At 37.0% G+C, this 14,082-nt stretch overlaps 1 protein-coding gene across 6 annotated transcripts in view; it reads right to left on the reverse strand.

The window, feature by feature from the left end:
* NF1 (neurofibromin 1) overlaps positions 1–14,082 on the reverse strand; it is a 249,354-nt gene that overhangs the window by 10,852 nt on the left and 224,420 nt on the right. For 4 of the 6 annotated variants that reach the window (XM_068531562.1, XM_068531559.1, XM_068531560.1 and 1 more), the window contains 8 exons: positions 13,923–14,058; positions 12,603–12,760; positions 8,626–8,748; positions 8,086–8,216; positions 7,826–7,926; positions 6,376–6,518; positions 5,973–6,019; positions 4,507–4,723 (listed from right to left, as the gene is read on the reverse strand). In XM_068531562.1, the coding sequence (XP_068387663.1) occupies positions 4,507–4,723; positions 5,973–6,019; positions 6,376–6,518; positions 7,826–7,926; positions 8,086–8,216; positions 8,626–8,748; positions 12,603–12,760; positions 13,923–14,058 (1,056 nt within the window). The remainder of the gene's footprint in view (positions 1–4,506; positions 4,724–5,972; positions 6,020–6,375; positions 6,519–7,825; positions 7,927–8,085; positions 8,217–8,625; positions 8,749–12,602; positions 12,761–13,922; positions 14,059–14,082) is intronic. The other 2 variants (XM_068531561.1, XM_068531563.1) reach the window with 2 other exon arrangements.

The raw sequence follows: 14,082 nt of genomic DNA on the forward strand, positions 1-14,082 counted from the left end.
GTATACTTTGCCACTCTTACTATTCTGAAATCTATTTGAGGGCAGGTCTCATGTCCTAGTAGCCCCTGCCACTCCCTTGGGTCTAACAGAGTCCCTTGCATGTAGTAAACAATGAATATCTGGGATAATTCACGATAAAATCTGGATTTCCGGTTATTTTCTACAGAGCATTGTAGTATTAATCTCGTACCTAAAAATCAAAGAACTTGTGTACACAAAGAATTTGTTAAACAACATGACTCAGAAGGAAATAACAACTTTAGCTGAAACCGAATAGTGAGATCCATAGGCAAAAAACTGTCAAGTCTCTGGGGACCAGTGTCTCTCTCATCTTTAAATGTTCCAGAGTACCTAGTGTATACCTACAAAATAGGTGTTCGAATGTTTACTGAATTAAATTACAGTGTGAAAAATATTAGGAGGTCTCGGTAGAGTATAAATTAAACTTTAATACATTGGAAATGAACCTATTTAATTTCTTTTTAATGAGTACTAAAATCCATATAATTCCATCTGGATTTTTATTTCTAGTATACTTGCTCCTTAATATCTAAAGAGGATACAGGAAGACTATTTGGAATGCATACTTGAAATGGTTATAAAGCACTCACAATATGGCTTTTAAAAAGGCTTCTTTGCTCATCCTGTAAGAGAGCCATTTATGGCTTGGCCTTAAGCACGACAAAGTCCCATATATAACATTTTTAGTAGATAGGTTTTATTTTCTAGTTCTAATCCTGGTTCTTCAATTCATGTCCAGCTCAGCTACACTGGACCTAAGAATGGATCGCAGTATCAAATTTGAAATATTCTTATCTATCAGAGAGTAAATATTATGGATTCTCTTCAAGATTCTCATAGTGGCATGTGGGAAAATCTGAAGAGACAAAGTTTTATGTCCATTTGGCTAAGAGGACCACAGTTAACACAATTTCATATGCACTGAACTCTGAGTACAGTCCACTGGCTCCACTGATACCAAGTCAACTTCTACTAGGAGTGGGGTCAGAAGACAGTCATTTATGTAATTTTATATATGGAGTTATAAAACAATCCTTCTTGTGCTAAGGGGACAGACAAGTGGGCTATGATCATCTGTCAAGAAGACTGGATTTTCAGAGACAACTGCTTTATGTAAATGACCGCTACTTCCTCAAAAGCTGGTGACTGATGAATTATCACCAAAATTTTTACCTAAGTAAGGTTTAGTGTTTCATGGGGGAGGGCGAGGGGGTTCATGAATTTCTTATCTAGCTAATTTGACAGCAGAGAATATTGGAGACCAAAAGAAGATACAGCTTAGTGGCCGATCCTGCTAAGTACCAAAGATCTAGAAAGCAAAGTCTTGCACTGACAGGGAAAGTTTGAAGCAAAGGCTTGAGCTGTGTGCAGATCAGCAACTTTTGCTTTTTGACATAAAGAAACAGAGCTTTCACCTGTTTAAAATTCAGTAGACTAGCACAGGTTGATGTTGGGTAATTTGATGGCAAGCCACACTTATGCTCCATTTCAGGGAGTGACACAGGGCTTCTTTAAATACTTCTGCTTAGGACTTGGCTGATGGAAGTGGAGACAGGGAAATATTCTGGTTTCTATACGACCAAATAGCGAAGCCGAAATGCTGGAGTGAGTTATGAATCTGGATTAGATTCATCACTTCTTTTAGCCCTTTGATATCAGCAAACTCAGATCCACAAAGAATTGAGGAGATAGGGATGCAAGATTACAAGGAGCTAAAGATATAAAACAGCATACCTAGTTACAAAGTATTAACTCTTGTAAGAGGTATTCCCTAAGAGCAAATGACAAAAACACAATAATTAGGTAGATAAATAAATCAGGATCCTTTCATGGAGATGAGCCCACAGTTTAGAGATACAAATGGGTTTCATCGAAGAGTAAAGTTACTACTGAAAAGATAAACTCTTTCTCTAATAACATGTAGTAAAATAATGTGGTGAACCAGAGGACATACAATTTACAATTTAGAGACAGAAAAACACCGTTATTCTACTTAATTAATTGTATTACTTTTAAAGCTTCAGTTTCTTTTGAGAATAGTCAGAGGTTTCCAGGGTGTTATAATCTATTCAAGCAGCCATCTTTGGAGAACTACTGGAGGTGACACAGTAGGTTTAAAACTGTAACCAAAACCACATATGCTATTCTTTGATTTCTCTAAACAATTCTAAGTAAGAGGTTACAGAGTAGGACTACTTTTCTAAGCAAATGATATGGCTAATGTCCAATCAACACAGGACATGAACAGTTAATCAACTAGCAGAAGAACTTGTACTGGTACCTTTATTCTTAATCTGATTATTTTATTGTCTCCATCAGTGGGCAAATATGGGCAGAAATACCCCTGACAATTAGTTTGGGTTAAAAAAAAAAGTCAATGTAAAAACAACTAAACATTTTGACAGCTTTAACATCACTTTAGTAGCCCAAGAGGCAAAAGATTGGTCAAAATGAACCAAACTTTAAAAACAAGAGGATCAATATAGACAGTCTACGAATTTTCTAATTGTGATTAACTTCAGTGGTTGACTAACCCAGACGATAGAGAGCTCTACAGAAGAAAAGGAGCGGTGGACTTAAGGTAAGGCAGATGGAAGTAATGAGACAGAAAGAAAGAAATGAAAGAAAAAGGGAAAGGCAGGGGAAGGGAAGGAAGAAAGATGACAGATACAGTAGGCAATGAATGTGGTAGAAAGAGCACTGGCCTTGGTTCTAGATAAGAACTGTGTGATAAAGCAATTCACTTAGCTCTTCTAAACTCAGTCTCCCCTTCACACACAACATTGTGAGCCTAGAACTAAATTACCTCTATAGTACCCCCTAGCTCCAAAATGCTAAGATTTTATGGCGGGAGGCGGGGGGTAGTGGTGATGAGGGAAAGAATTCAGTGGCTGCAGTATCTAGAAGAAAGTAAACTTAAAGTTTTGCCCTGGCTTTAACAGTTGAAATGCTGATAATGGGGCAAGATCATAGGCACACTCTAGTGCTTAAGAATCACCTGGGTGTTTATTAAACACAGATTGCCGCCTGGGCCCCACTCCTGGAGTCTCTTGTGCAGGAGGTCTGGGGTGGGATTCTAGCGTTTGCATTTCTAATAAGCTCCTAAATGATGCTGAGGCTGCTGGTCTGGGACCACACTTGGAGAAACGCTGTTCTAGGGAATAGGTGACAGAGGCCAAATAAACACAGTTATATGGGGAAAAAAAGTTGGCCAGATTTCTCTTATTTCTTTGTGGGGGAGAAAACCTGACTAGGTGCAGTAAGGTGATTGATAAATAAATGCTGGATTAAACAATTTGTTTCCTCTGCTGACCAAGGCTTTGTTGTTGACCAAAGCTTAATAGATGAATATAGTTATTTAATATAATGGTTTATAATATGAATTGGGTATTAGATTTGCCAAGTTCTTCAGAACCTTCAAAACTATGTATGTTTAAACATTCATGCAAAACTGAGATTATAAACTGGGAATTCTATTTATGGATCTTAAACATCACAAAATAGTTATAATGCATCATTTGGCTTTTTAAAAGAAAATCCATGCTAACACTTGACTACATCTAATATTGATAACTTTTCCTTATAGCATGAGGTGTTTCATAAGTAAACTTTTCAGATAATGAAACTTTAAACACAAAACCTTTTTAATTTTAACCATTTTAGAAAGATATCTTTCTGAATAGAATACACGACCACAACGGAAGCTTTCCTTCATTACCCACTGTCATCATAAATACACAATGGCGTCAGTTCTGTAATGAACTGAATAACACCTCCAGGGTTTGACCAGAGTCATAAGAAATCATCCGCTTTGTCACTGAAAAAGCCCAGAGTTCTGTACGCTTGCCATTTCTGCCATCTTGTTTATCTCAGCCCCACCCGAGCTATTAGCTGTTATTTCTCAGTTTATCTGCCTCTCAGTTGCATGTTGAATGGGCATACTTTCCCCACTTGGACCTAAGAGTGACTCCAGAGTCAGGAATATGCTTATGGGCTTTAAGATGTTATTTTTTTGAGGTGGCATTTTTGTCTGGTTGTTTATTTACTCCTAGATTTTCAGGTTGTTGCTGGCAGCAGGGAAAAGGGGCACTACTATATTTTGTTTATTTTTGGGATACAGTATGCTGTATCAGAGACACAGAAACACTAGGGCAAGGTTAGTATATCTAGTAAGGGAATTATAATTCTGTTCACTTACAGGGTCATATACCTTAGGTTACTCTTCCTGCCTAAACTCTAAAAACTTATCAACCTTGGAACACTATGTGAACACTCTAAACATTTCACTATCTTTGTATAACTGTTTGAAAGTAGACAGCTTTACAGAAACCAAAATTCAAATCAGCTACAAGGTAAAGAAGAAATGTGAGATGAATTTCATGATAAAAAGGAGCAAAATCTGCTATAAACTGATAACAAGGGAATTCCTAATGTTGGTATAGTAATATTATTGCTGAAATTTATATAAAGATTACATTTACTGACCTGGGGAATGCTGGGAAGTTGCAAGTGAGGTCATGGAATTAGAAAGGTTAAGGTTAGCAGTAATACTAAGCTGGCTCTGCACTGCAGGAGGATAAGGAGATGTGGGTGTCAGGAGGGACTCCTCACTGGTTTCTTCATCAATTCCAGGCAAATACGTGTCAATCAAGGCATCAAGAAACTTAACAATAAGCTCAGCATAGTCTGGGATTTGTGTTTGCTGTAATGGAAAATAGGACATTATTTTAGCTCTGTTCTTTTTTCTTTTTTTGTAAATCCCCCTTGAAGCCAAAAAAGATAAATTCAATTTTTGTTTTGGGCTTAATTTACTATTTTTCTTCCTTTGTACTACAGATCATTAAAAAAAAAGGGGGTGGAATAATATTTGTAGACTACCATGGGACTTACAACTGGGAATTTTATTCAGCTAACACTTACAGCTTCCAGATGAACCTGTGATTACTGAAGGCCATGCACAAAGACTGAATTAATTCTGAGACAATCCAATCATCAGGAACGATGTCTAGTCTATTTTCCAAAACTGAGAAAATGAGCAGAGAGCATCATTCCAGCTGCCATGTAGAGATTCAACTAACTAAATACTGTGAAGGGCTCGGAGAGTTACTGGCAATCAAACTACAAAAGTTCCCGCATGATATACTTATTTCTGTGACTTCAGGCCCATTTTTTAAATGACAGCCTTTGCATATCAAGAGATATGCAGTAATAACTAAACAAAACAAAACTAAGTACTCAACTGTTAAAATTAGAACAAGATTTATGCAATTCATATTGATTTAGCACCCCTGTCTCTAGAACACTGCACTAGGGGAAGAAAAAGAAGTCCTGCCTTCAAGGAACCTCAATCAATTTGGAGAGAGACCATATACAGAGAGAATAATTAAATACACATTTATGTAGCACTATATCAACTAACACCAATCAAAGAACAAACTGAATGGAGCAAATGAGGATATATTCAGGGAAGAGTGAACCTAATGCAACAGGTTGGAAGGAAAAATGTTTTCTTGAGGTAAATTTCTTTTTCATTATGTAATTTTTAAAATTGAGGTTTAATTGACATATAACATTATATTAATTTTAGGTCATGAGGTAGATTTTAAACATATGTAATGCTCCTTCCTAATCACAAGATACCTAAATGTGTGCATTAAGATCATCAATTACATGAGGGACCGAGGGCAGAAAGTTTACAGAGGTTTATCATACGTTTCTGAAAAGTCAAGCATAAATTTAGTTGAATTTTTTTTTTTTTTTGTAAAAGCTAGTATATAAACATATTAAAGGTGTTGCCTCTTGGAAAGAATCTTGTGGTAGAAAACTTTTAATAAAAATAATATATGTGTTTTTTGTGAATCATTCTGGTTTTCAACATATTGTCTTAAAGCAGGAACAGTAATATAAATAAAACTTTCATTTTGTCAATAGAGAAAAAGATATTTTCTTACCTTTGAAAAGGGTCCTGCAAACCGCCATAGGCCATTAAAACCAAAACCTGCAACAAATCAAATGTTACTCTTATAGCAAGCATGACACTCTTTCAGTCTTAACAGAAATTATATAGTTGATGATATATAAAACCCCCACACACAGTGAAAACTTTTTTTTTTTAGAATGAGTGTCAAAGTAGACTAAAACTCACTGAAAATATCCCCAGTATAAAACCATATTTTAGTTAAAAAGTTGTCAACCACTTATTGTACTGAACACATAATTAAAAGTCAGAAAATGGCATATTAGAGAGGTGTGAACAAGCCTATTCCTCATAAGGAATTCTTCAGCCAGTGCATTCTTTAACAGCACACATGTTTCAAGTTCATCAACCATCCTCCTCCCGATACGTTTATTTACTTTGCAGGTAAGATGTTTGGTACTGTGGTGGGGATTCTTCATGGTACACCACACTTTGCACAATCCCATGGATTGGATTTAACAAATTTGGATCTTGGCACAATGACAACAGGGTGTTGATCTTAGAGTCCAACAAATTGTGCCTAAAAAAATAAAAGTCAACAGAGGAACATTTTAAAGGAAAATTAAATGAAAATATATACTGGAAAATATTTTTGCCTAGAACAGTATGATAAAAATGAAGGGTGATGAGTGCTTTTCCAATTTTTCTCTAATGAACGTGTGTATTTGCTTTTTTGTTTTGTCTTTTGTGTTTAAGTCATTAGGAAAATATGGTAAAAGCACCTAACTAGCACTGTCATATAACCATGCTTAACTATTATGTGGTGATTATTTGCTCAAGACAAGGTTGGCTTCTGTCTGCCACTCAGCATGCTTTAGGACCATCTCTTTCTGCTGATTATTGATATGTACCCAGGAGTTAAAACTAAATTTAATATTAATCAGTGTTTAATAAATGCTGAATCAGATCGAATGAGGAAAGCAAAATTAGCTTGGAGGGGGTGGAATATATGATCAAATTCAAACTTCTGAGGAAATTAACTATTTCTAACCCAGCTATACCCCATTAATAAAAATAACCAAGAGCCAAGTATATAAAATTCTGAAATTTATAAATAAGATTAAACAAAAACAAAGAAATAATGATACTACATAGAAGGCCTAGATTAGGAATAGAGTTTCCCAAGTTTCTTTGGGTTATCTAGATTTGAACACTTTGAGGCTAATATGATTTTAGCCCTTAAGAGAGAATAAAATTCATCTCCCAAATAAGAAGTCAATTTTGTTTTGACGCAGCTGTGGATTAAAAACAAAAGCTCTACTGAAAAAGAAAACAGAACAGGTATGCTGATTTAAATATAGCAATCTAACAGCTTTCTCCTAAGTGAGGAAATAAACAATGCTCATCACAATGAACAATGTAAGAAAATCACAAGATAAAAAAATGTTTTTCCCACTCTGACAAGTACAAGTTTCTGGTAACTGACTATGCTGCTGAACTGAATGAATAAACATTTTCAGAACTCTAATGGAAAACTGATAAATTCATAAAAGTGCTAACAAAAGATCAAGACGAAAAGAAAATTAATTACATGGGACTGAGTGAACTGATGAGGATGAGTATAATTTTTGTGACTTTCTGTTTGAATAAAAAAAAAAAAAAAGTTTTTTCCGATCGACAGGCCAAAACTAGTCCTAGGTCCCATTAAACCCACTGTCTCTAAGCTAAAAGTCACTACCACACTACTTTTTTTTTTTACTACCACACTACTTCACGTTCCCCTCTCCACAACCAGTGAACACTACTGGGTGATACTTTTCCTAAACTTTTATAAAACATTTGACTTCAAGACAGATACAAAAGTTAAACATAAGTGGAGATACTTACACAACAGGAAAAACTTTGGGGAAAACAACACTAGCTTCTGCTAAGTATTCATAAAGAATTCGTTGATCAAACTCATCCGTGGTGTATTTCACCAGCGTAGCCTAAAAAAAAAAGTAAACAAAAAACATTTTATTTTGTGGCTGAATTGTTACCTGTTTCGGTGAGAAGCAGAATTTGGCCTTCCTTTCATGTTTTCAATATTTAAGGGCCTTCTAAGAGTAGACTGGAAAAAACCCCCCACAAAAAGCAAAAAATATTACCAGAACAGTAAGAAGAAGTGCTTGGATCTTCGGATCAGTAAGTACTTCTTCATCTAAGAGAACATTTGATTCAGACACTGAAACTTTACGTAAATGTGGGTGCTGTTGTGATGAGGAAATCCTTTGAGTTTCTGTGGTAAGATATGGATTAACACAATCAGCTATATTAATCAAATATAACACACTAGATACTACTTCACCTAACATATTTTAATGTCACTTCTAAAATTCGATAGCTTTTTAACAGACACTTAAAATATCAACATAAATATCATACAAAATTACTATTCACCTATACAAAAGTTCTGGCTAGCTGTATACAATGTTGTATATCATATGTATGATTACTTTCTACACAGGTTTCAGGATATCTGTCATTTTAAGGACTGTATAGCTTGTCTTCGTCTTTTGAAAAAGAGCAAATGTTTCTATATTTTATCCTAATGATACTAAGAAATGGCTGGAAAGCAAATATGGCTTTAATGTACTCTGCCTCCTTACTTTCAATGATCTAGATTAATTATTAACTTTGTTTCTCACCCATTTCATAATCAGTTTCTGCTACTCTCCTCATTTTGGGGGGTGTTGTGATCCCTGATTCCATTTCTTGCCTTTTAGGAGCCTTTGTGTCTGATATCAAGTGATCAAAACTTTTCCTTGTTCCTATAAACAAAAGTTACAGAATATGGAAGTTCATTAACCACAGTGTCTGTGAATAGGAATATACTAAAAAGAAAATGTTTGGGCATAAAGTGTTTAAGTTTTCACTTAAGGACCCAAAGAAAGCTCAAACACATCCCTGGGGCAGGGTTCCTCTCCTCTCCTGTTTTTTTCCGTCTTCTCAAGGAATTTTGGCCACACAGCTGTTCTGTTTCAGGACAGGATGTGCCTTATTGGTCCAAATTAAATTGAGATTACATGCACTACACTGGAGGTAAACCAAACTCCACCAACAAGTACAATATTTGATAATAAATACAGAGATATGTGCTGTTTAGTAGCAAAGATCAACTATGTCTGAACAGCCTTTTTTCAATTTAAGGCATTCTGCTGGTGCCAAGAATGAGTCACTAACCTATGAAGAATTTCTAAAAGTAGACAAAATCAAAGTTTTAGTTCTTCAGGCTTTGAAAAAAGGATGTGCATGTCTAAAAGTACTAAATAATAGATACACTGGGAGATGCTTCAAAAATAGCAAGCAGTACCGTTTCCCACTTGGCTTTGAGTTTCTCTAATCATGTATTATACCAATGTTAAATACCTGTCTCTTAAAGTAAAAGTATTGAAACTGGATTATTTGGAACTTATATATTTCTGTTCTTTATATTCTAAGAACTTCTCTTATTCTTCTTGGTACAGCTCTAACAGCAAATCTGGAATACTTTTGACAGTATTATTTTTTAAAAGCCAGAACTGAAGCCACTATAATTACATATGACAATTGAACACTTGAGAAATTTAATGTTCTATTAACCTCAAGTTTTAATACTAATAATTATTCACAATAGTCATAAAAATCAAGGTCAAATAATTTAACAGCCCAAAAGAATCTAGTCCAACCTCTTCATTTCCTGTACCTGTAAACTGAGGAAGCCATGAGCAGTTAAGAGATTAGCCTGAAGTTGCAAGGCTAGGCATCCAGTTAGTGACCAGACTTTAAATATCAAATTTCCTAAAAACCAATTCGTGCGGGCTTCCCTGGTGGTGCAGTGGTTGGGAGTCTGCCTGCCAATGCAGGGGACACGGGTTTGAGCCCTGGTCTGGACGATCCCACATGCCACGGAGCAACTGGGCCCATGAGCCACAACTACTGAGCCTGCGCGTCTGGAGCTTGTGCTCCGCAACAGGAGGGGCCGCGACAGTGAGAGGCCCGCGCACCGTGATGAAGAGTGGCCCCCGCTTGCTGCAACTAGAGAAAGCCCTCGCACAGAAACGAAGATCCAACACAGCCAAAAGAAAAAAAAAAAAAAAAAAACCAATTCGTGCTTTCATACTGCATGAGATCAGGACACCACTCTCTATGTTTAGTTTTCTTACTTTTCTCATTCTTCCTTTTTTACTTTACACTCTGCATTCTTCCTGGGAGATCTCCTTCCACTGCCATAGCTTCAGCTGTCTAATGAACTAATCAATTCTAAATGTGCCACTTGTCCACTTCTCTCTTCCTTAACTCCAGATGTATGTTCTCATTTATCTCTTACATATACACGCCAAGAATCCTGAAGGGATCTCAAATATAATATCAACCAACCTAAATTTATCTTGTACTATAAATATATTAGTCTTGATCTCTGTGAATGGAATCACTATCCAGCCAGTTTTTTTTTTTTAAAGTAGAGGGAAGGATTTTTTATTTATTTATTTATTTTTGGCTGTGTTGGGTCTTCATTTCGTGCGAGGGCTTTCTCTAGTTGCGGCAAGCGGGGGCCACTCTTCATCGCGGTGCGCGGGCCTTTCACTATCACGGCCTCTCTTGTTGCGGGGCACAGGCTCCAGACGCGCAGGCTCAGTAGTTGTGGCTCACGGGCCTAGTTGCTCCGCGGCATGTGGGATCTTCCCAGACCAGGGCTCGAACCCGTGTCCCCTGCATTGGCGGGCAGACTCTCAACCACTGCGCCACCAGGGAAGCCCCCCCAGCCAGTTTTTGAAGCCAGAAATTTCTGACATCCTTCACTGCCTTCTCCCTCCCCACCTGGCCCAAAGAGTCAGGCACTAAGTCCCACACCTGATTCCTTTTCTCCATTGTCCCACTGCTCCTGCCTTAGTGTAGGCCTACACCATTTTTTGCTTGGACCGCTGTAACGATCTCTTAAATGATTCCCTTGCGAAAAAACTCTTCCTATTTCTCCATATTGTAGCCAAAAACCTTTCCTAAGAAAAAAATTTTGTAACGTCTCTCCCCTACTTAAAGATCCCTGCTGGATACATGATAAGGCTAAATCTCTTAACATGGCACAAAGTCTCCCACAAACTAGTTGCAATTCTTCTCTAGCCTCATTTCGTACCCCAGTGCTTTTCCTGACTTTGCTTTATTTATGCTATTTCCCCCCTCTCTTGAATACATGCCTTCCTTACCCTGTGCCTACCAGGCAAGCATGTATTAAATTTTCAAGATCCGGTTCAAATGTTACCTCCTCTCTGTAGCTTTTCCTAATTTCCTTACTTTAATGGCACCTGGGGATGCTGTTGCAATTGTCTGATTATAAGTCTTAGCCACCAAACTATGAGCTCCTCCAGGGCAAAGGCTGTAACTTTTTCGTCTATCACACGGGTTGAATGAATTCAATATTGCATTTTCTCTGAAGTTAGTTTTTCATTTACAACTTCCTTGGCATGAAAACTCAGAATCACAAAACACAAAGTAACCAGGAAACTCCTAGAACATTATTTACGGAAAAGTATAAAGAGAAAGGAACTCAAACAAAAGATAACAGTCCTTGGGACTTCCCTGGTGGCGCAGTGGTTAAGAATCCGCCTGCCAATGCAGGGGACACGGGTTCGAGCCCTGGTCCGGGAAGATCCCACATGCTGCGGAGCAACTAAGCCCGTGTGCCACAACTACTGAGCCCATGTGCTGCAATTACTGAAGCCCGCACGCCTAGAGCCCGTGCTCCGCGACAAGAGAAGCCACCGCAATGACAAGCCTGTGCACCGCAACGAAGAGTAGCCCCCGCTCACCACAACTAGAGAAAGCCTGCGCATAGCAACAAAGACCCAATGCAGCCAAAAATAAATAAATAAAATAAATAAAAAAAAGATAACAGTCCTATGTGACTAGTAATAGTGATTAACATTCATGGTTTCAATTTCTCTCATGGTTTATTGGCAGGTTATTTATTTTATACTTCTTTAGCCAAAGTTGTGTAAGAGCACCTTTGCGTTCAATCTGTGGTGAGGTGGGATCAGTGGGCTCTCTCGTTATTTACTTCAGTTTTTGAAAAGGGAAAAAGGGTCTCACAGCATTTCAGGTATATTTCTCATGGTCAAATGTTGATATAACCAAGCAATTTTAACTTCCAAGAACCCTATCTTCTTACAGTAATCAAAAACTCTTACCTTTTTGTCTTTTTAAAGAAAAGATGGCAAATAGTATTATTATAGCTTCATAGCATATTCATGTATTCTGCCCTCAGAGGGTAATTTTGGGAAATATATTGTTAAAGGCCCTGCATCTGAATGCTGCAAGACTCTTCCTTTTCTGTGAGTATCTAATGTCTCTCCTACTCCCATTTCCCTTCTGCCTGGCCAAGGCAGAATAAAACAAGTAGAGCCACAATATTTAGTCTAAGAATCCCCCCAAAACTGTTTCAAGATCTCATTCTCATTCCTCTATCTTAACTGATATGGCTTAACTGATCTATCAAACTCTCTCATAATTGGCATCAAAGACTTTGCTACATCAAAAACAGGAAATTTTGATAATCTTGAACAGCTTCAAATAATTTTCCAGGAGTGAAAGTATCTGACCATTTTTGAAAAGAATTCTAAAACTTTCTACATAATTTAGATAAACTAACCAAGCAACTTCTTCGTGTTGGCCTGAGAAGGCTGCCCCATGTCCAAGCTCATGGATTTCCTGGCTCGGGGACTGGTCTGGCCCGCAGGTGGATAGCTGGCTGCAAGGTACCCTTCAGAACCTTTGGGAGAGGACCATGGCTGATTCTCCTTTAGTGTCCTGAGAGATTAAAACAGTTGAGAAGAATCAATAAACATGATGACAAATACAACCACTGCTGGCCCTTCTAATTGGCTATTGTATTTCCCAATGGCAGAGATCAAGTAATTTTAAAACTGTACTTTAAAGCTCTTTAGGGTACAAACTCTTAATCTATCCCCAGGAAGTATCCACTTTCTTGCCATGACATCTTATACACAATAGGTACTCAACAAATGCTCAACTGAACTGTACTGCATTGATTTTTTAATCAGGGAGAATCAAGTCTAAATAAGCAATTGTATCCCTGGTTTAAAAACCAAGGGGGAACACAGTCAAACTCACTTTCTCCTTTTCATAACAAAAAGGGCATATCTCAAAGAAATATAATCATAGGAATGACTGAAGAGTAAGACTACTGAAAGCCAAGTATGCCTGGAAAGCTTTTGCATACACTGTTAACATCTCAGCTGGAAATTGCTGAGGGCTTTTTATCAAAAAGTGCGATGTTGATAAATTTAATGATATAATAAGCACTACAAACACAAGATTATTTTCCCATGTTCAACACTGTACCTAAAACTTAAAGGTATCTTTGTTTAATTGAAAATATAAAAAAACTCCAAATGATGCTATTTTCATGTAATTTCTCTATGTTTTAGTGAAAAATATACCACTCAAAGCAACATACAACAGGATATAATTTGATTATCTTAACATCTAAATCTGTACTATAGAAAACTTTTTAGTAACTTTAGTGTGATATGAGTAAATACAATAAATATGTTGGCATGTGTATCTTTTTACAAATCTGTATAGCTTAGTTTTCTATCATTAAGCATGTAATGTTGCTTATATTTCACATCAGGTTTTCCTAGGCCTTTTCCTGCAATCCGATACTTTCAAGATCATCTCTTTTCATTATTCAACTGATTTGTGCTTAAAAAGAGGCAAACTAATGTTAACTAATTAGCACAATTAGATTAGAAGAACTTTCCTTCAACTAACACACATAAAATACTGTACATTTATAAAATGAGTTTTGATTTACACACTCTTCCTAGGTTATCTTTAGAGTCCCTTCTATATTACCTTCTGGATTACTCTGCTGCTTGCCTCCACTGGCATGGAATATTGAAACCTGATTGTAATTATGAAATTGTGGGAGAAGAAGTCCATTTACCTATAGCTAGGGTCACCATGATGAATGGGATATGTATCCATAGGAATATTTTCCATTGAAATATCAGTGAGAAGAAGAGACTTTCTATGTTTTAGGCTACAGCGACTTCGAACCTCCTCAGACACTGTAAGTAAAGCTAAAAGGAAAAAGAAGGAAGATT

This window comes from Eschrichtius robustus, chromosome 20 (genome assembly GCF_028021215.1).
Source record: "Eschrichtius robustus isolate mEscRob2 chromosome 20, mEscRob2.pri, whole genome shotgun sequence".
In the NCBI taxonomy this organism is placed as follows: domain Eukaryota; kingdom Metazoa; phylum Chordata; class Mammalia; order Artiodactyla; family Eschrichtiidae; genus Eschrichtius; species Eschrichtius robustus.